The 27,047-nt window shown below is 37.7% G+C and overlaps 1 protein-coding gene across 2 annotated transcripts in view; it reads right to left on the bottom strand.

Moving 5' to 3' along the window:
- Positions 1-27,047, bottom strand: part of Tada2a (transcriptional adaptor 2A) — a 60,621-nt gene that overhangs the window by 4,871 nt on the left and 28,703 nt on the right. Inside the window, exons 9-16 of one of the 2 annotated variants that reach the window (XM_076869758.1) lie at positions 20,198-20,261; positions 18,088-18,131; positions 13,580-13,690; positions 11,935-12,006; positions 9,579-9,711; positions 8,589-8,632; positions 6,050-6,123; positions 2,767-3,632 (exon numbers count right to left, since the gene is read on the bottom strand). In XM_076869758.1, the coding sequence (XP_076725873.1) occupies positions 3,447-3,632; positions 6,050-6,123; positions 8,589-8,632; positions 9,579-9,711; positions 11,935-12,006; positions 13,580-13,690; positions 18,088-18,131; positions 20,198-20,261 (728 nt within the window). In that variant the 3' untranslated portion in view covers positions 2,767-3,446. Of the gene's footprint in view, positions 1-2,766; positions 3,633-6,049; positions 6,124-8,588; positions 8,633-9,578; positions 9,712-11,934; positions 12,007-13,579; positions 13,691-18,087; positions 18,132-20,197; positions 20,262-27,047 lie in introns of those variants that run through there. The other variant, XM_076869759.1, reaches the window with a different exon arrangement.

The raw sequence follows: 27,047 nt of genomic DNA, 5'->3' as shown, positions 1-27,047 counted from the left end.
TGTCTGATCAAAGAGGGATCATTTATCTTAGTTGGGCCACCTTTTCTACACAAGACCAACAAAAATGAGCCAGGTACAGTGGGGCACACCTATAATCCCAGCAACTCTGGAGGCTGAGACAGGAGAATGGTAAGTTTAAGGACAGCCTCAGCCTAAGCAACTACCTCAAAGTAAAAGATAAAAAGAATTGGGGATGTAGCTCATTAGTAAAGTGCCCCTGGGCTCAATTTCTAGTATCAGAAAAATCAAAAAAGACCACAGAAATGGCAGTATCCCATTGTCCCAGAGATTTTTTTTTTTTTTTTTGGCAGATCTGAGAAAGGTGAGCTGCATCTAGCTAAGCACATTGGAAAGGAAAGCAAAGCTCCCAGTTCAGTAATTCAAACAAGTTAAAAAAAAAACAAAACAAAAAACCAGAAAGCATCCACAAAGACATACTTAAAAATGGATGGATGATGTTGCAGAATGTTGTTTAGAACACAGATCACTCTCCTGCCTAGAGATGGGTAGAAAAGTGTTTTTTTGATGTAAATAGGGAATGTGTAATTTGGGCCTCAGATTCTTTTGTTTCTGCAATACTGAAGTTGGAACCCAAGGCCTCATGCATGCTAGACAAGTGCTCTACCACTAAGCCATGTCCCCAGCCCTGGGCCTCTGATTCTTCACAGCAGAGATTTTAGTTCTCTGATTACATATTTCCTAAATTAGAATAACTTATCAATTGGGATTGTGTTTTTACTGATGAATACTATCAATCTTCCTAATTTTCCAACTAACTGACCAGCTGAAGAAGATTTCAATGACTGGTTTGCTTAATTGAAGTTCAGATTTTAAAAAGGGTGGGGAGAAAGGTAAATGAGGAGGATAGAAACTGGAACCCAGGAAAAATAATCTGTAAATATTTCATATTAACTGATCTCAAGAAACAGTCTTGGTCTTTGAGTACAGGAGAGATTCATTACATGGAAAGAAATTTGTTTTCTGTTTTCTACCACTGGGAGAGAAAAATATGGATAAAACTCCACCAGAAATCATTTTTTTAAATATTTTTTAGTTTTAGGTGGACATAATATCTTTATTTTATTTTTATGTGGTGCTGAGGATCGAACCCAGTGCCTCATGCATGCCTGGCGAGCACACTACCACTTGAGCCACATCCCCAGCCCCACACCAGAAATCTTTATTGTTAAATTGGAATAAAAATTCTTGAGCTCTGTGATCCTGTTCTTTATTTATACTGCTGAGTTTCCAGAGTAAACTCTCCCTCTTTTGAGCTGATCTGGACTAGGAGTGACATCTCATCAGTGGAGTTGGTTTATGGCCAACCCTGCCTAAAAGCAAAGAAGGAGATCCAATGTTCTTGGAAAGACCCTTGCCAGCTCCGGTTTTTTAAAACTAAGAAGTGGCCTTCTCTAGGTGATGACACAGAAGGAAATAATGTATTTAAGATAGTCACATCGGATACCAGTAAGTGCTCTTTTATTATAAATGCAAAAAAATAAGGACTCCTTTCAAGAGTACTCCTCACCCAAAATAAGGCTAGACCTTTGAGAAACCCACTAGGGATACTAAGTCTTAAATTTTGCAAAGCTGGGTTTACCAAAACAATAATAATCCTACTTTCTAAAATCTAGTCATTTGTTATTGCAACTTTATTTTTCTATCATTATTTTCAACCATGTTTTTCTCCTCCTCAAATTTACTGATTCCCCACCCATTTTTTCAGCACTCATTTGGTTCTGAGGTTTCTATCAGTCTGTCCTACTAACCTCCCACTCCTAACTACCACAGCTGCCCCTTGTGTTCTAGCCAAAGACATCTCTTGGCACCATTTTCCTTATTCCCACTGCTGCCCCCACACCATCCCCCACCTCCTATGTCTAGAACAGTCTCCCACTTCCATCTGCCATTTTTCTCTTGCCTCTTGATCTTACCATTGCCTCAAAACCCACCTCTCCCAAGAAGCCTCCCTTAATCAAGATGAAGGATTCTGCACTGATGGCTACTGTGTCCCAAATTTTCAAAACATGAAGTATGTTTCTTGGATAAGAGGCAATTCCTTCATAACTAACCAGGGTGATGGTGGTGATGGAATATGTTTTCTAGAGATAAAACTATGCAAAAAAAGAAAACCATTTCCACAAACCACCCTTTTCAAATAATGGAATTCTTCTATTTAAATTCTCTAAAAAGTATCCTTTTCACTTTTCATCCCCTATATGATGTCTACTAGCAAACTGCAAGCATATTTACATCAGTCAAAACTTTGCACTGATGCTCCCAAGAACCACATACTACTCACATGTTTGAATGTTAAAGGAACTGAAGAATCATTGGCTATTGGAAGTGATCTGTGCAGATTCTGCATAAATTTCTATATACATTTTGCTTCTAGCAGAAATATCCATGAATTTGGCTTCTTATTTTGCAGAAAGGTTTGAGGTCCAAGTTTCAGTTGTGGTGGTGCTACTCACCCCATATCTAGTGAGTCTTGTATATGAAGCTGTTTTACTTCTGTTTTAAAAGCAGCTTTTATTGCAGGCTAGCCTTTCACCATAAGAAATTAGGGTTCAGGTCTCAGTCCAAGCAAAGCTGAGGTTAGTTGCATCATCTCCATCCTCAGGGACCTGGTATCCTGGGAAACCCTGGGTAAGAACAGGGTGAGTCCAGGACACACATGTTAGGAGAGATGGTACAGCGTGACGGGGCGGGCATCCAACACCCTAAGTGTGCTTTAGTTACCAGAATATTTGACACACCCACAAATTAAATAGCAAAAACACTTTAATCCATTAATTCTAAAAATAACAGAGACATTTTATATCCGGTGCCACCTCCTCAAAAGTCTACTACAGATCAGACAGCCACACTGCAAAGTACAAAGTCAGACATCAGAGATGCAGTTTGGGACAAGAACATCACAGGGGGATATTCCTCCTCTTTGCTTATAAACATAAGTTTCAGCTTAAAATATCCTTAGAAGAGAGCCTTTCTCATGTTCTCAAACCTTTCTCTTTTATTCTAAATCTCTCTGCAATGTCTGAAGGCAAAACAGATAATCAGCAAATAGCTCTCAAGTACAAGGATCTGAGCTAAACTCCTGGGAATAAACACTGTGGTTTGGTTTGGTTCTATTTCTACCAACACTGTGATGTGAGGTACTATGGTTCTTGTTTTAGTTACAAGAGGTGTTAGGAATAAATGCCCACTCACATTTAATAATAGCTTATCTAGCACACAACTCTGCAGCACAATACCAACATAGGAGTGCTTTAAAGCAGGATAAAGAAGAAAGCAGACATTAATACAACTGAAGGTTTCCTTTGTCCTTCCCCTCTTTTTACAATGATAATTTGGATGAAAATCAAACTCTTCAGAATGCTTACACTGTCCTTTGACCCATCACATTCCAAACTTCTGACTTGTGATCCCAAGCCCTTGGAGCCTCAGGCTTTAGTGATATATCCTTCTCGGATGAGGAAATCATAGATTTTCCGGGTTTTGTTCACGTCTATCTTGATGAGTGCTCTTGCCTGTGCCAGTCTCAAGCCTCCTTGCTTGTTACATTCGTTCAAAAGAGCAGATTTGTATTCTAAATAGGCTCCAGGGACCAACCTCACCATCTGACAGAGCTGCAAGACACAGCAAATTTAATAAACATTAACATCTGTCTTTCTCATAATTTAATCCAGCAGGTACAGCAAAAAACAAAAAAGTGACATCAACTTCAAACTATTTACAGGAGCTGTTGAGTGGCTGGACCACATTCCACTTAGTCTGTTCCTATCTAGAGACCAACACTACCTAAGGATAGACACCCAGGAAGAAAAAATCAGGGTGTGATGCTAAGAGAGCCTATAGCACGTGCAGGCTGGCTCAGGGGCCTGGTTCTGTTAGGAAATACATGTATGTGTTCCTGAGGAGCCTGGCTCACTCAGGAGTGGAGCATTAAATGCCTGGGTGGAGGCCCAACACCATCCCAACACTCTGTCCAGGAAGAGCCACAGGCCACAGTAGGGACACAGAGTATAGGTGCTTAGATTCTCAAGTGTGAATCACATTATTGTTAGTACTGTCATTAAGGAGTAGTCCCTGTTTTTGTGATTACATTTCCTACTCTGGAGAAGAGGCCACTTTAACTGCTAAAAATCTAGAAAGGTTGCTCAATTCCAGTTCACCTGCCATTGTCTAGCAATGAGTAGTCTGAGGTCACCATTATGTGGCTAAGGATAAAAATATTTCCAGGCCATTCAAAATTTGAATCAGATTGGCCTGTGACTTTCTTAAGCAACATGTAGATATAATATGTACCTCCTTCTACCTCCAAAATAATCTTTACCATTCCTGATGGATAAAACAGAACCACACTACAATGGTTCCTTGTGACATGAGCTAATGCCACAGAATGGCAGGTAGGGGACTGATCTGGGGAACTGTAAAAGGGGTACGTGAGGAGCAGAGAGGATGCTTCTCTGTTGAAATACGGACTTCATGTCTCAGACATATCCTGTTGAAAATCTGACAAGGGCAGTGTGTGTGTGTATGTGTGTGTGTGTGTGTGAGAGAGAGAGAGAGAGAGAGATAAAGAGAGAGACAGCGAGAGAGAGAGAGCGAGAGCGTGAGAGAGCGAGAGAGAGAGATATGAAAGAGAGAGAGAGAGAAATATGCTGGGGATAGAACCCAGGACCTCAGGTATGCTAGGCAAGTACTCTATAACCGAGTTACATTCCCAGTCCCACTATATATATAAAAATTAATGTGTGACTAGGGCTAGGGACATAGCTAGTGGCAGAATCCTTACATAGCATGTGCAAAGTTCTGGGTTCAATTATCAGCACCACAAAACAAATGAATAAAAGTTATTTTGTCACTATAAAAAGTGGTTAGAGACAGTCCAAAAATGTTTTAAGTGAAGGTTACATCGTTGGAATAAGTACAGAACTTCTCAAAGTGACCAATCTCATAGGAAATACCTATTTTCATTTAAGTTATTTTAAGTTTATAAAAAAAACTTCATTTACATAAAGTACCTACCATCTGAAACAAAATAAATGCTCAGTAAATAAGAATCATTATTATTTAATTGACATTATCACATGAACTTCCCCCCAAAGAGGAATGGTAGCAGGGCAAAGAAAGTTTTTTTGTTGTTGTTTATATTTGGCACTAAGGACTGAACCCAGGGATGTTTTACCACCACATCTCCAGTCCATTTTATTTTTTATTTTGATACAGCATCTTGCTAAGCTGCTTGGGACCTCACTAATTTTCTAAGAGTGCTTTTTTTTTTTTGGATAAGGGGGATTGAATCCAGGGGCACTCAACTATTGAGCCACATCCCTTCTCTTTTTTATATTTTACTTACAAACAGGGTCTCACTGAGTTGCTTAAAGCCTGGCTAAGTTGCTGAGGCTGGTTTTGAACTTGTGATCCTCCTGCCTCAGGCTCCCAAGCTGCTGGGATTACAGGTGTGCACTACCATGCCCAGCTGAGACTGGTCTTGAACTTGCAATCCTCCTGCCTCAGCCTCCCAAGTCCTTGGGATTATGGGTATGCACCACCATGCCTGGCAAGAAAAGAGCTTTCTGAAACCTACCAAGGATAGCTCCTAGACTACTGGGACACACTAGACCTGTGTACATGTTAGATGAGCAGAGCAAAATAGGCTTGATACTGTAATGTTTTTTTTTTTTTTTTTTTGTATATGTGGTACTGGGGTTTAACTACATCCCCAGTCCTTTATTTATATATATATATATTTTTTTCAATATTTTTTTAGTTGTAGTTGGACACATGCCTTTATTTTATTTTTTGTTATGTGGTGCTGAGAACTGAATCCAGCATCTCACATGTGCTAGGCGAACACTCTACTGCTGAGCCACAACCCCAGCCCCTAGTCTTTTATATTTGAGATAGTTCCCCAGGCTCCTAAGTAATTGAGATTACAGACAAGGGTACCACCATGCCCAGCTTTTAATGGGCTTCTCATAAAAAGTAAATGAATAATCAGCCCGTATTCTCTTCCCCAAAGTCCCCTTCTTTTTGTTACCTCCTTTTCTTTTTCATTCAGCTTTTCTGTGCCAGGGAGGCCAGTGAGATTCAAGGGTGGTGCACTCCGTCTACCTACAAGACACACGCAGGGAAAAAAAACCACATGTATTTCATAGGAGCAACAACTGCTCCTGTATAAAGTGTAACGAAGTTCGAAGCACAGACCAGTTAGGTGTAGGATCAATACATCAATCTGCAGAAACACTCAACCTGCCCCTCAGGCCTGTTTAGCTAGAAACATGCACATCCCAAAATTCACTTGAAAATAAAAATGAGGGAGGGGCTGGAGATGTGGCTCAAGTGGTAACGCACTCGCCTGGCATGTGCGGGGTGCTGGGTTCGATCCTCAGCACCACATAAAAATAAAAATAAAGATGTTGTATCCACTGAAAAACTAAAAAATATTAAAAAATTCTCTCCTCTCTCTTTCTCTTAAAAAAAAATAAAGTAAAAATGATAATTCACGTGTCCTTTGCTCTGCCAAAGTACACAATCTCATATATCTTAGCATGTAATATGACTGCTCATCACAGCAGTTATCATCCACTTCTTCCTACCACATAGGAGACTAAAATCCGAAGCTCAGATGTCATTCAGTAAAGAAAGGACATCACTGCCTAACTTGACAACTGATGAATGGAAATAACAACTCTGCAGGAGAGACATTCCTAATCCTCCCAACTCTGCCAGCAAGACAAGGTAAACATGGTAATTAACCAAATACCATGTGCCTTCAGATCAAAGGCAAACTGTTAGGCCAGCAAAAGGCCCTTCTTATTAATATGTGAGAGAATATCTGTTCCTTTCAAAGGAGCCCTGTTTACCTAAAAGATACACACACAGGAACAATAAGCCATTATATGGCAAAGCAGGAACTAAGGTCAACTCACATACCTGAGAAAGAAATCCAAACAGGAGATCACTGGCCAGGCCAGGATGGGAAGTTTGAGGTGCAAGTTTGGGGTGGCAGCGGCGGGGAAGGCGGGGGTGGGGGGTGGGTGTATTTTGAATGTATATTTGAGATTAATGTTCTAGGGGTGAATGGAGTGAGTTAAGCAAAAGAAAATATAGAATACTATATTAACAAGTTTTATGGGGAACACCTTTTACAGAAAGAGAAGGGACTATTTTAAACCGCTCTATTGGAAAAGAGGCTCCTCTATAATATCAAATAAGGGCTTACCCTAAATGCTCAAAAAAGAAGATAAAAATCATATGGCATCTCACAAGTCACCAGAGGCTGGCTACAAGCAGTGATGCCAGGCTTTCAACCTTTCATTACCTAAAGAGCAACTCCCAGCAGTAAGAAAGCAGGGTCTCCTCAACCTAAATATAAGGGGTGAGGAAAACTAACGCTAGCCTAAAAACAAAAACAAAAAAACAGTGAATAAGTGAGTGCATGTGGTCAAAAAACCCCACAAATACCAAAGCTGTGTAATCATGTTAGCCAGTTCATTCATTTTAATTAGCCAGTATTAAATATTCTGTATTTAGATTGCATGGAAGGACTGGAAGTAAGAAAATCAGAAAATAAAACATGGATTTCATTGTCTTGACAACTCCCTAAATGGCTTCTTTTCCTCTTTTAAGTATTCAGAAATAATTTACTTAAAACAAAGGGGGGAGGGGGATATTATTCATCAAAGAGCCTTATCTGAGCCCTATCTAGATCCTGAATGTCATAAATAATTTAGCAGAGTCTATTGTTCAGAGCCTTCAAACAATGGTAAAAGAGCAAATTATTATTATTATTATTATTATTATTTTTGGTGCTGGGGGCCTTGTGCATTCGAGGCAAGCACTCTACCAACCTGAGCTATATCCCCAGCTCCATGAATTGCTTTTTGACTACTCTATTCCTACTCAGTGGAATGGTCTGTATATTCTTATTAGGAGAAATGGCTATCTATTCATATGGAGTACAGGGAGATGATAACTAGGAAAACAGGCAAAGAAACACCACAATCTTGATTCAGAGCAGCACAAGTAATACCTTCCCAAATCCCTAGTCATTGATTTCCAATCACCAAGAGCATCAGACAGCATATGGCTTAATCTTGCTTTGTAAAACTAATCTCAAAAATAGGACATACCCAAAGAGTTAAAGTTTAGAAATAGAAATACATAAAGTCTACCACTTATAAAAAGCCTGAAGTTTCTGGCAAGTAACATGTTTCTTTCCCCATATCAGAAAGATTTTTAACTTATCTTGTATGAGATGCATCTCAGAATCTGTGGCAGATATAACAGCAGTAAACAGACTGTGAAAACTAGTAAATCAAAGAAGCTACCGTTCTAGAATCCTTTCTTCACCTGTCTTCATACTCTGGTTATAAGTTAGCCTAACATTTGATTACTATTAATCCACTGAGAAGAGGAGGACTACTGGATCACCTCTCAAATACAAACTTCACAATCAAGACTTACCTGGGGCTGGAGGCTGCTAAGTGGTAGAGAGCTTGCTTATCACCCACAGAGCCCTGAGTTTCATCCCCAGCACCAAACATACAAAAAAGACTTGCCTGGGAAATAATTACCTGAATTCGAAGCCATCGGAATGGAAGGAGTCAGCCCAGAATCACTAAAACAAAGAAAAGGAATTTAAGCTTAGGTCATATCAAAGAAGGCAATTTCCAAAAGTCCCTATGGGACTTTATCAGGAAAGTCACTTTGAAGAGATATAATAAGATAAACTGCATAATGTTTTACAGGATACCTTACTATACTGACCAGGAAAGAAAATCTCTTCTGAGGGGAAAAAAATTCCTTGGATTGGCTAAGGAAAGTTTGTTAGTTTGTGTGAAATAAGAGATCTTAGCATGGAACATCCCAACAGCATTCATGGGGAAGAGAAAGGAATGTGATTTTCAATGCAAATCATACCAGAAGACAAGGGGGGGGCGAAAAAAAGGCACAGGTGGAAGGCTAGGCAGAACATACTAATTTTAAAAAATAAGATTACAATAGGAAAGTAGGATTGCAGGAGGCCAGTTGTTTCTTAATTGTCAGTGCTGTACTATTTCTGAGATGAACTTCTAAAATCTTTTTGAAAACAATTGGGGAGCAGGAGGGTACTGGGGATTGAATCCAGAGGCACTTTACTATTGAGCCATATCTCCAGTAAATAAACAGAACATCCACAACAGTAAACAGACTATGAACACTGGTAAAACAAAGAAGGTTTTTGGTTTTTTATCTTGAGATAGGGTCTCACTAAGTTGCTTAGGGCCTCAAACTTGTGATCCTCCTGCCTCAGCCTCTCAAATCATTGAGATTACAGGGGTACACCACTAGACCCAGCTGAATTTTTTTTTTTTTTAATTATGGGACCTGTCATTACATATCTGTACATACACACAATATAACAATATAATTTGGCTAATATCATTCCCTAGTATCTTTCTGAATTCTTCTAGCCACCAGATTTTATTACTTAGCCATCTCAGGTGCCCACAGAGTCTGAAACACATGTGAAGCTAAAGTGTCCCAGAAGGAGTGCTTCCCCATCCAGGTCTTGAATTGCTCACATGTCAGCTTGCCGACGGAGCCACTGTTGGCAGGCACTACTGTCCTGGATGTACTGGAGAACTTCAGAGAGCATGGTGCGTTTAAGGCGTTCTTCTTCTCTCGTCTTCTTTAGGTGATCATACGTTCTGGCACCTGGAGGTGTAGAAAACACCATGACCACAACAACAATGCAGCAGAATGCAAGGGCCTCTTAACCAATCAGCAAACAGTTTGTCTTTTTTCTGCAAAACTGCATTCACTATTTTTATTATTATTGAACTGGGGATTAAACACATGGTCATTTTACCACTGAGCTATATCCCCAGTCCTTTATTATGAACATAATACTTTTATTTATTTTTATATGGTGCTGGGGATCAACCCAGGGCCTCACATGTGCTGGGCTCTACCACTGAGCCACACCCTCAGCACTACCACCCCCAGTCCTTTTTAAAAAAATATTTTTGAGTTATACATGGACACAATATCTTTATTTTGTTTAATTTTATGTGGTGCTAAGGATTAAACCCAGTGCCTCTCACGTGTGAGGCAGGCTCTCTGCCAGTGAGCCACAACCCCCGCCCCGCCTAATCCTTTTTATTTGTTATTTTGACAATAGGGCCTCACTAAAGTTGCTGAGTCTGGCCTTGAACTTGCAATCTTTCTGCCTCGGCCTCCTAAGTATCATGTACCACCGTGCCTGGCTAATTTTACATTTCCAAAATGGTTTCTGTTGTTAAAAATAAAGACTATTACACTTGAACTTATATCCATAGAGCTATGTTAAGAAGCTAACTACTTTTTATTTTTATTTATTTAAATATTTATTTTTTAGTCCTTTATTTTATTTATTTTTATGTGAGCTGAGGATCAAACCCAGGGCCTCCCACATGCTAGGTGAGTGCTCTGCCACTGAGCTACAGCCTCAGCCAGCTACTTTTTATTTTTTGAGACAGGGTGTTGCTAAGCTGCTGAGACTGGCCTTGAATTTATGATCCTCTTGTCTCAGTCTTCTGAGTTGCTGGTATTACAGGCATGCGCCACTGTACTGGGCCATAGCTACTTCTTGTGTGTAGTGGATGATATCTTTTAACTACCACAGAAACTTCAAATATGCAGAAGAAATGAATGCTATAGATCACTCCAACAGCAATAGTAAAACAACAGAAAACAGCCTGTATATGTGCTGGAGTTGTGGCTCAGTGGTAGAGTGTTTGCCAAGCGTGAGGCACCGGGTTCAATCCCCAGCACCACATAAAAAACAACAACAACAACAACAAAAAAAAAAAAAAAAAAACTAAACAAAATAAAGGCATTGTGTCCATCTACAAATAAAAATATTAAAAAAAAAAAAAAGAAAATAGTCTTTATTAAGGATTTGCTGTGTGCCAGGTGCTATGTTTTTCCATACAATCTTTCTCTTTCTCTCTCTCTCTCTCTCTCTCTCTCTCTTGTAAAGGGATTAAACCCAGGGGCACTTAGCCACCAAGCCACATCCCCAGCCCTTTTTTAATTTTTTGAGACAGGGCCTAGCTAAATTGCTGAGGCTGGCTTTGAACTTGTGATCCTCCTGCCTCAGCCTCCTAAGTCACTGGGATCACAGGCATGTGCCACCTTGCCCAGGCACACAATCTCTAATTTAGTCTTCATTCTAAGAGACTCAGAAAATGAAAACTTGAACAGAATTACAGAGTCAGTAAACAGTGGAGTCAGAATCTAAACCTAACCTGACTAGTTTTTGTTTTTTTTTTCTGTGCTGGGGATCAAACCCAGAGCATCACACAGGCTAGGCAAGCACTCTATCACCAAATTATCTGAGTTATATCTCCAGGCGTAAGCTGTATGGTTTTAACTGCAGTAATACACTGCCTTCCCATACGACCTGGCTTTAATGTTAACTTGATCTTGAAACTTTAGTTTCTTCATTAAACAGAAGTAACAGTACCCCATAAGTTTGTCATGAGACATTAAATGACATGATGCAAGTTTGAACAAGTTCTCATAGGGCCTGGTGCATTAATATAATTATGACAGGACCTTAAGTAAATGGGCACATGTACCTAGAGTCAGCTAAAGCTTGGTAAATAAAAACAATCAGTCCATGAATAACTAAATTTAAAAAGGGTAAAATTAAAACCTGGAATTGGAAACAAGAGCTACAGCAGAATCCTACATCTAAAGCACCACTCTCTTTTCTATGTGTTATGACTTTTATGCTACCTCAGATAATCTATATAATGATATTTATAGGGATTTAACAGATGAAACTTTTCTAGAAAGATTGAAAATTCATTCTGAAAAATAAAAGCTTAATTTAAAAAAATCACAACCCCTTTGAGAATCCCTGCATATAAAGATCCCCTTTTATATACTTACTACAAAAATTGGTAATGCCTGCTGTCCTATATTCCTGGAGCCGCTTGATTTCCCTTCGAAGTTCAAATTCCACTGTTTTCCCCAAAAGAACAAAGGAAAAAAAAATTTAAAAACAAAATCAACATCAATAAGTACTTCTGCTGCTAAGCGTTTTCAGTAATTCTTGTCTTACATAAAAGATTGGGCAATTTCATCTAGGGAATCCTTTTTATTGATAATCTTTTATTAGAAATTTACCCAAAAGCTGAGAAAAGCCTACTCTAAATGTCTCCAGCTGCCATCTCCAAATGCAGTAGCTGGAATTTTTTTTTTTTTTAATCTCCTAGAAAACTTAAATTGGCTGAATTCATGTGTCCCCCAAAGTAATGAATATAATTTGTTAAATAACCAACCTTTCCTGGTCTATCTATTCTCTCTCAAAATTTTTACTCATACAACCAAGTTTGTGAAACCCATCTCTGGTATTACTTGATGTTGCCCTAATGCAAAAGAAGAACAAAAGTTCTCTACTCAAGTCCCAGTTAGTTTCTTTACAGCTTTTCTCCTATAGGGACAAAAGAGCACTGTGTTTTCCATAAACCAAAGATTTCTGCCTCCTCTGAGAACACAGATCAGGTTGCACTGCTCAGGTTATTATGTGAAAGGGCATTCAAACTTGGGTGCTTTTGAAACAGAGGATGAAGGAAAAGCCTGGACAATCCATGGGGTGTAGTTCTTTGGAGTGACACATAAACCAGGGATGACACAAACTGGGACAGGAAGTAAAAGATCAGTCACTCAGAATGCCAACCAAACAAGGTGTTTGCTGAGGACAATCAACCTGGCTCAGATAAATGCCTGTGATGCTTCCTAAGAAATATTTGCATGAAACAGGGTAAGAGCCCTGGCAAAGAACCACCCAGAACAAAACTAAAGGGCCAAATAGATTTCATAATAAAAAGTGTAGAAAAGTCAGCCAGTCCATTCTGTCTTAGGTTAGGCCTTACTGACTTCACTTCAAATTTTTTTTAGTAAAAAATCAAAATATAAAATGGATGACCTCCCTCCAGAATACCAAAGAAAGGCAAGAGAATGATGGAAGTACAATTTCCATGAGTCATCCAACTCTGTTCCCATTTTTGGTACTGGGGATTGAACCCAGGGGCTGGTTATTAACCAATGAGCAACAACCCTAGCCCTTTTTAAAAATTTTCATTTAGAGACAGGGTCTCCCTAAGTTGCTGAGACTGGCTTTGAACTTGGGATCCTCCTGCCTCAGCCTCCCAAGCTACTAGGAGTACAGGCGTGCGCCACCACGCCCGGCTTCAGCCTCCCATTTTTAAAACTACTTTTTTTTTTTTTTTAATGTTTATTTATTTTCTTAGTTGTAGTTGGACACAATACCTTTATTTATTTATTTATTTATTTATTTATTTATTTTTATGTGGTGCTGAGGACTGAACTCAGGTCCCGCCTGTGCTAGGTGAGCGCTCTACCGCTGAGCCACAATTCCAGCCCCTTAACATCCCTTTTCTTGCTCTCACAGTTCCAAATTTATTTCAATAATAATAAAGGGGAGTAGAAACAGACATATCCATGTTATTTACCTCACATAAAACACACACACACACACACACTTGTTCATTAAGGCTCAAAAACCACCTACATGCATGGCTTTCAATGAACTTATCATGTTCCACTGGACCCACAATCCTTGCAAATCGCCTCATTGTTTCATAAAGGTCTTGAACCTCCTTGGGATAACGCCGTTCCATTACTACAGAGAAAGTAAAACATAACCGTGTCATTGGAGAATGTAAGGATTCCCAAGTTGGCCACATTTTTCTCCTCCTCACAGAAGTGAAATGGAAGAACATTATTCCTGACCTCATATGACTAATTTACCCATGACAGGAAGCAAACAGGAAAGCTAAGAATGCAAAATACTAATCATAGTGACTGCTTCACAGCATCTCCATAAGGATTATCACTGGAGATCATCGCCATCAGTAAGCACTAGTGACTTCCCCACCTCACTGTCTTTTATCTGCACAGGCAATGCTATAGTAATGGGAAAAGATTAATGGTAGATCTTGCATTCTCTGAAACATGTTGGCCAAAATTTCTGGTATTACTACCCACAGGATAACTAGGAAATTACAGACACAGAATCTATCTACAGGATATAGATTAGCCTAGAAAAGTATGTGCTTGCTCACATGACCCTTGTGAAATCTCCCTGTCTACAAATATTCAGGTGAGGTATATATTTCTTCATTGCCCATAGGGGTTACTTTGCCTTTCTCCAGACCAAATTAACTAGTTCAACTTAATTAACCAATGAAGTTATATTTTGACAATTATCATGCAAATAAATGGTCATATATCCAACAGAGCCAGGAGCAGCAACTCTGGGGATCTCTTTTGATCAAATCTCTAATCAAAAGAGTAATATTTACAAAGAAGATGAGGAGTAAAACCAATCAACAACTGGTAAGTTGATGTGGCCAGGAGCTCTGATTGCTTTTCAGTGATTTTAACCATATTCAGTAGTAACTAGGTCAGCACTCGCTGGCTCTCTCTCTCTCTTGTGCTAAGAATTGATCCAGGGCCTTGTGCGTGCAAGGCAATCGCTACCAGCACAGCTGTATCCCCAGCCTAGTTCAGTCTACTCTTGAAGTAAAGATAATTTTTCACATATGACAGTTATTTAAATTGCCTTTATTTTAGATGAATTTCTTCACTTAGAAGACACATTCTTATCTACTTCACTTAGAAGAGACATTCTTATCTACTAATTCCAGGAGTTGGTTTTTTTTTTTTTTTAAAGAGAATTTTATTTTTTAGTTATCATCGGTGGACACAACATCTTTGTTTGTATGTGGTGCTGAGGATCGAACCTGGGCCGCACGCATGCCAGGCGAACGCACTACCGCTTGAGCCACATCCCCAGCCCCACAGGAGTTGGTTTTAATTTTTTTTTTTTTTCTTTTTGGTGATACTAGGGACTGAACCCAGGGCTTCATGCTTGCTATGCAAGCACTCCACCATGGAGCGCCAGCTCCAGCCTTCCATCTTATTAATTTTTATTTTGGGACAAGGTCTCACTACATTGCCGAGGCTGTCCTCAAACTTTCAATCCTCCATCCTTAGCCTCCCAAGCAGCTAGGTAGGTGTGCACCACCATGCCTGGACTAGGAGCTGAATGAATAAATACAGACTGATTATTTCTTTCTTACTACCAAACAAAAACAAAACAGAAATCCCAACTCATAACAAGGATAACAACAAAGAATCTGAAATGAAATTGGAAAAATAACTTTTTTTTGTTTTACCTTTACTTCTGTGTATATTTGAAAACGCCCATAATAAAAAGTAGGGAGAAAAACTACCAAGCTATCATTTTTTTCTGGGGGTGGGGGGAGGCCATTAGGCTTTTTTAACCTCCTTTCTCTTGCTCTGACAGTTCCAAATTAATTTCATAATAATAAAGGGGAGCAGAGACAGTGTTAGATTTTTTTTCCTCCAGTACTGGGATTGAAAACCAGGCTTTACGCATGCTAGGCAAGTGCGCTACCACTGAGTTATATCCCCAGTGCTTTTTATTTTATTTTGGAATAGGTCTTTTTTTTTGTGTTCCTTCTGTCTGTTTTCCAAGTAGCTAGGATTACAGTTGTGCACCACTTTGTCCAGCTGGAGTAAATCTTTAAGACCTGAAGGGAAAGAACCTTACCCATCATACTAAGGTCACTTGTATATTCAACAGAACAGCAACTGGCTACCTCTGAAACCACAAAACACATGCTACTTCTAAATGCTCAGAATCAGCTTCCCCTTGGTCTTATTCCTGGAAAAACTATAGTAACAGAACAATAAATCCAAACTGACCTGTCCACCAGTTAAAATTAGATTTATGTAACAGGAAATTTCTACCATGAGTAAAAGTCAAAACTTAACTGATCTATATAAAAAAACCAGTAATTCAGATAGAGGAACTCATTATTGTGTCTACCAGAACACAGATAATTATTGTCTATAGAAAAAGCATGGGAAATCTGATCCTGAATTATTTTTGCAAATCCACAGTTCTTGTTTTGGAGGGGGATACAGGGGGGCTGGAGACTGAGCCAAAGGCACATTTAGCATGAAGTTACATCCCCAGACTTTTTTATTTTTCACTTTTAAATGGGGTCTTACACCAGGTGCAGTGGTGCATTCCTGGAATTCCAGCCACGTGGGAGGCTGAGGCAAGAGGATCATATGTTCAAAGCCAGTCTCAGCAAAAGTGAGGCACTAAGCAACTCAGTGAGACCCTGTCTCTAAATAAATACAAAATGGGGCCAAGGATGTGGCGCAGTGGCCTAGTGCCCGAGTTCAATCCCCAGTACTCCCACCCTGCCAAAAAAAAAAAAAAAAAAAAAAAGATAGGGTCTCACTAAGTTGTTTAGAGTCTTGCTAAATTGCTGGGGCTGGCTTCAAATTTGGGATTTCCTGCCTCAGCCTTCCAAGCTACTGGGATTACAGGCTTGTGCCACCACATTGGAATGTAAATCCATAGGTCTTGATGAGGATGGAATTAAATAAGCAATCTAATACTACAAGAAGAATATAAATTGATATAACTTCTTTTGAAAGCAATCTGGCAACATGCACCAAGATTTTTTTTCTTTTTAATTTTCAGTTGTAAATTGTCATAATACCTTTATTTTATTTACTTATTTTTATGTGGCACTGAAGATCAAACCCAATGCCTCACATGTGTAAGGTAAGTGCTCTACCACTGAGCTACAACCCCAGACCAAGAATTTTTAATGATTCTATTTTGTGACCTATTAATTCTACTTTTAGGAATCTACCTTTAATAATAGGGCTGGGGATACTATAGCTCAGTGTGCAGTATATGCCTAGCATGCATGAGGTCCTGGGTTAGATCCCTAGCAGTGCAAAAAAAAAAAAAAAAAAAAAAACTAAACTAAACTAAAAAAACCATTAAACATTCATAAATAGAGCCAGACACAGTGGCACAAGCCTGTAATCCCAGTGCCTCAGGAGGTTGAGGCAGAAAGATTATTAAGTGAGAGGCCAGCCTCAGCAACTTGACAAGAGTGTCTGAAAATTTAAAAAGGGCTGGGGGTTGCAGCTCAGAGGTACAGCATCCCTGGAATTCAACCCCTGGTTCAAAAAAGAAAAAAGAAAAACCTAGACAGAGAACAAATAAGTTCATCATAGCATTATTTATGTAATGATTCAAAAAATGTGAAAACAAGCTAAACATTTAGAAATAAGTGATTAAACACACAATTGTATTACTTTATATACAACATATTCTGACTATGTAAAGTAAATAAAACACCATAATAACTTGAAAAATCAACCTATCTGACTGGCTAACTTGACCCTTACAGTGCCACAGTGTCCAAGAGACACCCATTGAAGATTCTACCAAATAAGACTTTTACAAAAAGAGTATTATGACACATAAGCATTATAAACATTTTGAACACTACAATTATTATTATGAAAGTATTATTATTTCCTGAACAGACTCTATGATATAGAAAAAAAAGTACTGAGGCTTTTTCTGCCAGTTTAAGTTCCTCCATTATTTAAAACTGTAAAATTGAAGTTAGCAATTCATTTAAAAAGCCTTTGTTTACTATCATCATCACACAATGTTAAATATCTTTTTTATATACCACCATGCAAAATGAAAGCATCACTTTCTATTGATGTTTCTATAAAAATAATTTTATAACCTGAGGATAAAGGTTATTTTATGTTTAACACATTGTTTCAAAACATGACAAATCTAGAAAATAATCATTTTTCCATGCTGTAATTACTATACTAGTGTAAAAAATTCTCATGTTAATGTTTTGATTATAAATTAATAGTTCTTTATTATCACTATAGATTAAAATGGCCTTGAAGACTTTTATATTTCTTTTGGTGCTAGAAATTGAATACAAGACCTTGCACATGCTAGGCAAGTGCTCTACCACCAGTCCTGTATCAGAATTTTAAAAATCGTCCTAGGTGATGCTAACATGCAACTTGAATTAAGAACTAGTGCTATAAATGATCTATTATAATTTGGTATAATTATTTGTTAAATGATTTGTTAAAGCTATTCAGTAATATTAGAAGAAATTAGAAAAAATAGCCAATACTTACATTGAAATTTTCTAAGGTTGATTAATCCATGATCTCTTATAATTCTAGAATAAAAAACCATAATAATCTCTTTTAGAATAAGTTTCACATTTAATGTTTTTCATATGCAGCTTTTGTTAGACATCTTAAAACACTCTGAGGTAGAATATGGAGGTCCAAGAGTCGTTTCCCACAAAATTCTACAATCAGTGAATCATTAACACAATTTTAGGCTCTCCAGCATCATACATTTTCCCTCTTCTTGGGCGTTGGAGATTCTAAAAGTGTCTGTCACTTAAGATGAACAGAAGGAAATCTGTGTCCACATTATACAATTAATTTATTCAGATTGTGGAAATGTTAATTGAGAATACTCATTCAAGGGAAACCTGCTAACCATAAAAAGGCACCATGATCACACATTCAACATTTACAACTGTGCATTCATAACAACACTTTGAAGCTATTTGAAATAAGTATATATTGTGCATCTTTAATGGAAGGGCATCATAAAACATAAGATCTAATAGCACCTCTCAACAATTGAGTTCTTCAATACTCTCTAGGTCTAATTATGTGTTTTAAGCAAAGGAGAATTTAAGTAAACCACACAGGGTTATTCTTCTGGAAGAATTCATGACTAGCAATGAAACATCTCATGGAAGCAGCTGGGTAAGCTTCTTCAGTACTTCTTGGAAGCTGACTCCAGCCAGGCAGAGAGTAAACTTCACTTTACATCACATCAGGTCTCTCAGGAGTGCCTCCAACTACTCCCTCACACTTTTATTGCTAATACCACTATGTTTATACTTAGTAATATCTCAACATACATGCCTTCACATATACACATACCTGCACACTCACACCCTCTGCAAATCCCTCTCAGAACTGGTAAGTCTCTGTAATCCAACAAGCATCAGGGATCCATAATTTCTAATCTGAATGTGTGTATGTATGTGTATATTTTTAGTTTAGGGAGTGCTTTACCACTAAACTACATCCCCAGTCCTTTTTAATTTTTTATTTTGAGACAGAGTATCGCTAAGTTGTTAAGGCTGGCCTAGAATTTTCAATCCTCCTGGCAAGTCATTGGTACAGGTATGTATCACCATGCCTGGCTGAATGTGTAAATATATAAAAATATGTAATTTATATTTATATATTTATATTGCATATTTATATAAATACATATCTATATGTATATTTATATATATGTTTTTTGTACTGGGGATTGAACTCTGGGTGCTTAACCACTGAGCCACATTCCTAGAACTTTATATATTTTATTTAGAGACAAGGTCTCACTGAATTGCTTACGGTCTTGCTAAGTTGCTAAGGCTAGCTCTGAACTCGTGATCCTCCTGCCTCAGTCTCTCCAATCACAAGGATTACAGGCATGCGTCACCATGTTTGGCCTGAATATGTGTGTGTGTGTGTTTTAACTATTTTTTTAGTTGTAGACAAACACAATACTTTTATTTTATTTATTTATTTTTATGTGGTTCTGAGGATTGAAACCAGTGCCTCACAATGGCAAAGGCTCTACCAACTGAGCTTCAATCCCAACCCCTGAATGTATATTTTTGACATACTGTGAAGGGAAGGAAAACCAGGGTGCCTGAAACTTGTTCGGAACTTCTTTGTATCCTTATTTTTTTTTTTTTTTAATATTTTATTAGTTGTTGATGGACCTTTATTTATTTATATGTGGTGCTGAGAATCGAACCCAATGCTTCACACCTGCGAGGCAATTGTTCTACCACTGAGCCACAACCCCAGCCCCATCTTTGTATCCTTTTAAATGAAAGACTTCTCATAAAATTACAGTAGTAAGAATGAGGGCATTAAAAAGAATATAATGACTAAACACTTCGAATTGATATTGTTCTTTTTTTCCAAAGAGCTTAAAACCCTGTAACCACATTATTCATGTTTTATCCTAACATCAACAAAGGAAGATATAAAAATAAGACAGATACTATCTCCATCTGACAAATGAAAAATTGAGGCTCAAGGAGAATAAATTTCTTCCCCAAGGTCACAAGATGAGCCACAGTGAAGCATTCTTATAGACCATATGCAATCAAACAATCCAAAGCTGAAAGAAGGCAGGATGGTTTTCTGTACTTACTTTTTCCGTCTCTGTCTCTCCTTTAACCTCGAATGATAGATATCCACCACAGCCATCTTCAGAGCTATAAATAAATAAATAAAAAATTGATAGATAAATATATATATATATATATATACATACATAATAAAAATTATATAAGTTATAAAAAATTAATCTTTTACCCAAACTGTAAACCTGAAATTTCTAACAATTCCATACTCACTAGTTTGGAAATATGTCCACTAAAAGCACAAAAATATCCTAGCATTCTGAAATTCTCTAATGATAAATTATGAAGAAGTTCTTTTTCCCTATGTATTTAGTATATGGCAGTACTCTGTAGACTACATTTTCTCCTTTCCACTACACATCTCTTTTGCTAGGTATAGTGGCACATGCCTATAATCCCAGCTACTCAGCAGGCTGAGGCAGGAGGAACACAAATTTGAGGCCAGCCTAAACAACTTAGCAAGACTGTACCTCAAAATAATAAAATAAGAGAAGGGCTAGGGATGCAGCTCAGTGGCAGAGAACACTAGGTTTAATCCCCAGTACCACACACAAAAATACAAACATACCTCTTTTGGACATTTATTATGTATATTACTATATACAGTGAAATGTTAAAATTACGGCAGTATATGGGCTAGAAATTACATCAATAAGAGTAATCTTGGGAACCTAGGATCTCACAAATGCTAAGCAAGTGCTCTTCCACTAAGTTACATTCCCCAATCTAAAAATGAATATTAATGGATTGTGGTTTTAACTGTACAGGAATAAGCTCAAGAGACAATGTTAAGACAGAACTAATGTTCAGTACAGACATTTTCCAGAGTAGTAGCAACTGTTTAGGGTGGTAAGGTTCTGCTTTCTGTAATGAAAAGATACATTAAGTAGCCTAATCACAGTGCATCTCCACATAATGTACATCCACAAGACTGGAACCCTAATTAGAATAAGACATACTTAATGTTTGTATAAATAGGTCAAAATATACTCTACTGTTATGTATAATTAAGAAGAAAAAAAATTTTTTAAAGTAGCCTAATCAATGTGAAAGCCATGCCCTACTTGGTTACCCATTTCCAATCCTTTCCTGCTTTTAGCCTCAGAAGTGGAAAAGAGGCTGTGGATATGGTAAGTTTTAATCAATACAATAGTTACAGTTTTTCCTTACCCTGTCCATTTTTTTCTTCTATCCTAATTTCTCTTTTCACTTTATTCTTATATTTCTATGGTTCCTAGAATCATATGCTCTCAAACTCAGTATCTATTTGAAGCTTATTGGATATTAGATCTTATTGGATACTTCTAGTTGCAAATTTGTATTCACCCCTTGCCCATCCTCTTACCTTGGTTGTCTAAGCCAAAAATCAACATAGACTCTTCCTTCCCCCTCTCTTCATATATGGTCAATTTTATCTAAATATTTGTCTCTCTCAAATTCATTTCTTCACTCTTAATCCCATGCTTTAACTCAGGCCTCTTTTCTCTTGTCATCCTGATGCCATCTTGTAGGAGAGGCATTATAACACTTTGTTCCTGCTTTATTCTAACTCACCCCCTCCAAATGGTGCCAGAGTAATATTTTACAGCACAATCTATGGTGCAATTTCCCTGCTTGAAATTCTCTAGTGGCTACCCATCCACTTCAAGAGTTCAAACTCTTACATATTATACAAGGCCTTTTACTGTCTCAATACTGCCTACCTTTACCAGTCTTGTTTCCTACCATTCCCTCATAGGCCCTATACACCACGCACACAAAAACACCAGGCCAAGATCACATGGCTACTGAGTTCAAATAAATTGGATGGCCTGGTTCCAAGGCTGTGAGTAGGAAAAAAGAAATTGCCCCAGTATGTTTACTTTTAGTGGGCTTACTTTCTCCATATTCGTCCCACATTCTAGCTCTGCACTGACTAAAAATAAAATATATATTAAAAAAAACAAAAACTTGAGAGGCAGAAAATTACCACAGGCCGTTTATAATCAAAGGACTTCTAGGCTTAAAAAAGTGAAGACCAATTATTAACAACTCCTGAAGAAATTTTGAGTACTGTACTATGGTACATTAAACCATTTATCTCATCTATGGATTCTGAAAGCATGTTAAGATTTAATGAATTTTTAGAAGATTCTGGAACTATATTAACAACTTCCTGTTTCCTTAAGGTTTGTATAAATTGAGAGTTTGGCATTTCATTTTTATTACTGATTGTATTCACAGAAGAAAGATCCTAGAGCACAACACATTATCCAAATATTAGGTAATATAATTTCTAAAAAAAAATCAGACTTTGTAGCAAAGAATTTGGCTGTGTATGAGAATCACTTCTTTCAAGATAGCAAGCTTCTTTTCAAATTATAGCCTAAAGCCTCTGAAATGCTGATAACTCAAACAATAATGAAATCTCATCCTGCTCTAAAGAGTACAGAAATTCAAGTTCAAGTACAGTCCAGTGGATGCCATGAGTCATATTCTATGACAATAAGTTTTAAACATTGTTTTCAAACAAAACATTATGTGGACTACTAAGTCAGATCTACTGTTGCTAGATCTTTTACTCTAGCCCCAACTATCTTGACTAGCAGAAGTCCCTACTGGAATCAGACTTTAGGGTAGGGAGGAAAAAGGGGAGAGGGCTCTAATTAAGAGAACAAGATACAATGGCTTGTAAGAATCACAGTTTCGCCTGGCGTAGAAGTACATGCCTGTAAATTCCAGCAACTTGGGAGGCTGAGTCAAGGGGATTGCAAGTTCAAAGCAAGCCGCAGCAAAAGTGAGGCACTAAGCAACTCAGTGAGACCCTGACTCTAAATAAATACAAGATAGGGTTTGGGATGTGGCTCTGTGGCCAAGTGCCCCTCACTTCAATCCTTGGTGCTTGGTGCAAAAAAAACAAAAAAACCCACCTATTTCTTTTATTATATATTTTATTATATGAAAATGAACAAAGTTGTTACACATGTACAATTCTCAAAGGCTGTCAATACGGTACCCTGGCAAGATAACAGAAATAAATTCTGGATAATCCATATAAATATTTTACTGTGCATCTTGCTGCTACCTGCCCTGGAAATATTCTTAGATTAGAAAGTTTCATACCCAAATCTTACATGCTGGGCTGTGAGGGAATCTGCTATATATAAATGTAGCTTCAATCACTGAAAGATGTCCAGGAATACTTGTATCTAGGCCATTCTCCTGTGGGTCTGAGATTTTTAAAAAATTTTAAAAAATAACCTAAATCTTAGCAGGATAATCTGAAGAGATGAGTGAATGCAACTTTAAAAAAAAAAAGTTTAAGTATTAAAAAAAAAAAAAAAAAAAGAGCTACCATGGATTCTTTTTCTTTGTTTCTAACAAGTTCAAAGATTTAAACCACAATGGTTGATTTTTCCTCATAAGTGCCTACAAATGAAAAATAATTCAATGTTATCAAACTTAAGATTTAAGGTAATGGTTTTCAAACTCTTTTTCAGGTAATAAACTCCTTCTACAAATGATATCTTTCTTTCTTTCTTTTTTTCTTTTTTTTTTTTTTGAGGCAGAGTCTGGCTAAGTTGGCCAAGCTGGCCCCAAACTTACTAGCCTCCTGTCTCAGCCTCCTGAGTAGCTGGACAGGCATGTGCCACCACCATGCCAGGCCATAGGACATCTTTCTTGATTATGGAGTTGTTCCATATAAAACTCCTGATACCACAGAATGCCCTATGTTCTACCTGTTTTACAAAACAATTGCTGTGGAATGGAGATGTACTTTATGTGCCACCATGGTGGAAAAGTGAACAGTAAAAGAGTCTCTAACAAACATTATAACCAAATACAAATTTTATAGACTTTCTTTCTTACTAAAAGGGAAGAATTGGGAAGTCAACAGTTCAAGGCAGGAAGGAAAACAAACATAGTAGTATTAACTAAAATAGCGGAGAACTTCTTAGGCTTTTTTTAAAAAATAGATTTTTAGTTGTCAGTGGACTTTAATTATTTATATGCAGTGCCGAGAATTGAACCCAGTACCTCACACATGCTAGGCAAGCATTCTACCACTGAGTCACAACCCCAGCCTGATGTTTTAGGCTCTTTATATACCTTATTTGTCTGCTCAATAAAATAAATTCAATAGAAAAGAAATGTCTAAAGATTCAGTGAGAATTACTGCTAATTTTGCTAAAACATTTTGTTTAATTTCTACAATTTTTCTAAGACACTAACTTTACCATGTTGCTTCCTGAGATTTGTGTGGGAATGGCTTAATTAAAAAAGAAAAAAACCAAAGTGACTATATTACCACACACACAAAAAAAAATCATAAATAAATATTGCCAATGATTAGTTTTACTGCTTGATCACATCAGTAGTTTAAACTTGTTCAATTGGCTTTAGAAGACAAAAGGTGGGAAAAAATGCATAGAGACAAATGGGAGGGAAACTGAAATTCTCCCAGAAAAAAATTCATATTTGAAATTCTCTTTTCTTTATAAAGCACACTCAGATAGCAGCAACTGATTTCAAAATCTTGGCTGCATAAATAATCCAGGGAGGACCTCAGCACAGTAGGCAGAATAGAAGCAAGAAAGCAAACTAAGAATGAGAATCAGGGATTGGTTCATGTTCGCTTAAAGTGACTGGAAGCTCCAATACAAGCTGGCAAATAAAAAACAAAGATCATTAAACATGAACAACCAAAACTACCCATAACCTATCCACTGATAGAAGGCCTCTGAAATCTCAGCTTTGGGGGAAGAACAGTCTCTCTGTGATTACACTGAGGACTGATAGTTTCCCAACGGCTGGCCTTAAAATATTTCAAGAAGTGGGCAGAAGACAGAGGCAGCTCCTTCCCACTGCAATGTATTTCTAACATTGTTCAAAATAGCTGGCAACATGTTTCTGTTTTCTTGACAGAAGGCACTTACTGCTTGCTTGGCAAGAAAATCGACTCAGAGGCTTTAACTTCAGGAAGACCAATCAAAATCCTAATTGCAACCACATAAGCACAAACCTGTGACTCAGGTATTCCCCAGAAGCAAAGCTTTTAAAGAAAAGTCATTATTCTCTGAGCTTTTAGCCAAGACACACACAAATAATTCTGTGAGGGGAAGACTATGTGACCTAATGATTAAAGTCAGCAAGTAGAAAACCTTAGATAGGGCTGGGGTTATGGCTCAGTGGTAGAGCATTTGCCTCACATGTATGAGGCACTGGATTCAATTCTCAGCACCTCATATAAATGAATAAATAAAGGTCCATCAACAACTAAAAAAATATATTTAAAAAAACCTTAGATAAATTACTTAACCTCTTTGCACATTTCTCTGAATGTAAAATGGGAAAATATCTACTCCTACTTCTCAACAATGTGATGAAGCCATAACAAACCAGAAACCACATTAAAAAAAAAAATTTTTTTAAAGCAACAAAAATTCAAAAATGTAAAGACAGTGGATATGATACAGTATTAACATAGACTCTGGAGATGGCACTGCCTCTTGCCATTTATATGATCGCAGACAAGTTACTAGATCTTTCCATATTTCAATTTCTCATCTATAAAATGGGAACAATAATAACACTCAACTCATGAGGTTTTTTGTTTGTTTCTGTTGTACTGGGGATTGAAACCAGGCCCCTCCACATGGTAGGCGAGCATTCTATTACTGAGCTATCTTCTAGCAGTTTTCTTTTTACATTTTTTATTTTTTAAGAAATAACTATTGAAGGGCTGGGAATATAGCTCAGTTGGTAGAGCGCTTGCCTTGCATGCATAAGGCCCTGGGTTCAACCCCTAGCACCACATGTGAAAAAAAAAGGAAGTAACTATTCAAATCCTTTGCTCATTTTTTTATTTAGTTTTTTAAAAAAAATGTGGTGTTGGGGATTGAACCTAGTGCCTCATGCATGCTAGGCAAGCGTTCTACCACTGAACCACAACTCCAGCCCTTCTTTTTACTTTTTTACTAAGAGCTTTATGGTTATACAGAGCAGTTCGGTTCATCCTGACAAACTGAAACACAAATGGACAGAACTTTTATTTTTTATTTTGAAACAGGGTCTGAGGCTAGTCTCGAACTTACAATCTTCCTGACTCAAGCTTCATGTAGCTGGGGTTACAGGCGTGCTTTTGTGAGGATTAAATGACTTCATGTATGTGGCAAACGAAAGTGTTATATATATATTGGCTAATATTATTAATAATATTTTAAAAGTATTTTTCAGCTTTAGATGGACATGCTATCTGTATTTTACTTATTTTTTATGTGGTGCTAAGAATTGAACCCAGTGCCTCACATGTGCTAGGCAAGCGCTCCACCACTGACCCATAACCTCAACCCTATTATTAATAATATTTATGTTTAAAACTGTCTTATGCAGAAACCATCTAGATCACTTAAATGTAGGGCACTCCCAAACAGGTGAATGCACATGGAAACGAAGCTGGATCTCTGATCTACGAACTGTCAAAGGATATGGGCGAAGAATATGGGCCAAAGAAATACAATCTGAAAAAGGAAAGAGGCTCCATGCCTAGAAGAGAAACCTTGATGAAATAAGCTTTCCAAATAGAGGAAATGTAAACTTACTAATGTGCAACCCTATGTTGAAAACACAGACCCAACACATAACAGAAGTTCATAATGTTTCTAGGTTGCCTGGGTTGCGAGACAACAATGACTAGAAGGATGCTGAATCCATAATTTAGGAACACTGAGGAACTCAAGAAAAGAGGAGTACACAGATTTAGGAGAGTTTTTCACAAGACGGGGAAAGAGATGTCAGCAGAAAGAGATGACAGAACTATACTAAGCATCTGCACTGAGCTCCCACAACATACATGAGACATTAAAGGATCCAAGTTAT

The sequence above is a fragment of the Callospermophilus lateralis genome, chromosome 11 (assembly GCF_048772815.1).
Source record: "Callospermophilus lateralis isolate mCalLat2 chromosome 11, mCalLat2.hap1, whole genome shotgun sequence".
NCBI lineage: Eukaryota > Metazoa > Chordata > Mammalia > Rodentia > Sciuridae > Callospermophilus > Callospermophilus lateralis.
This window is presented reverse-complemented; position numbering and strand designations above follow the sequence as displayed.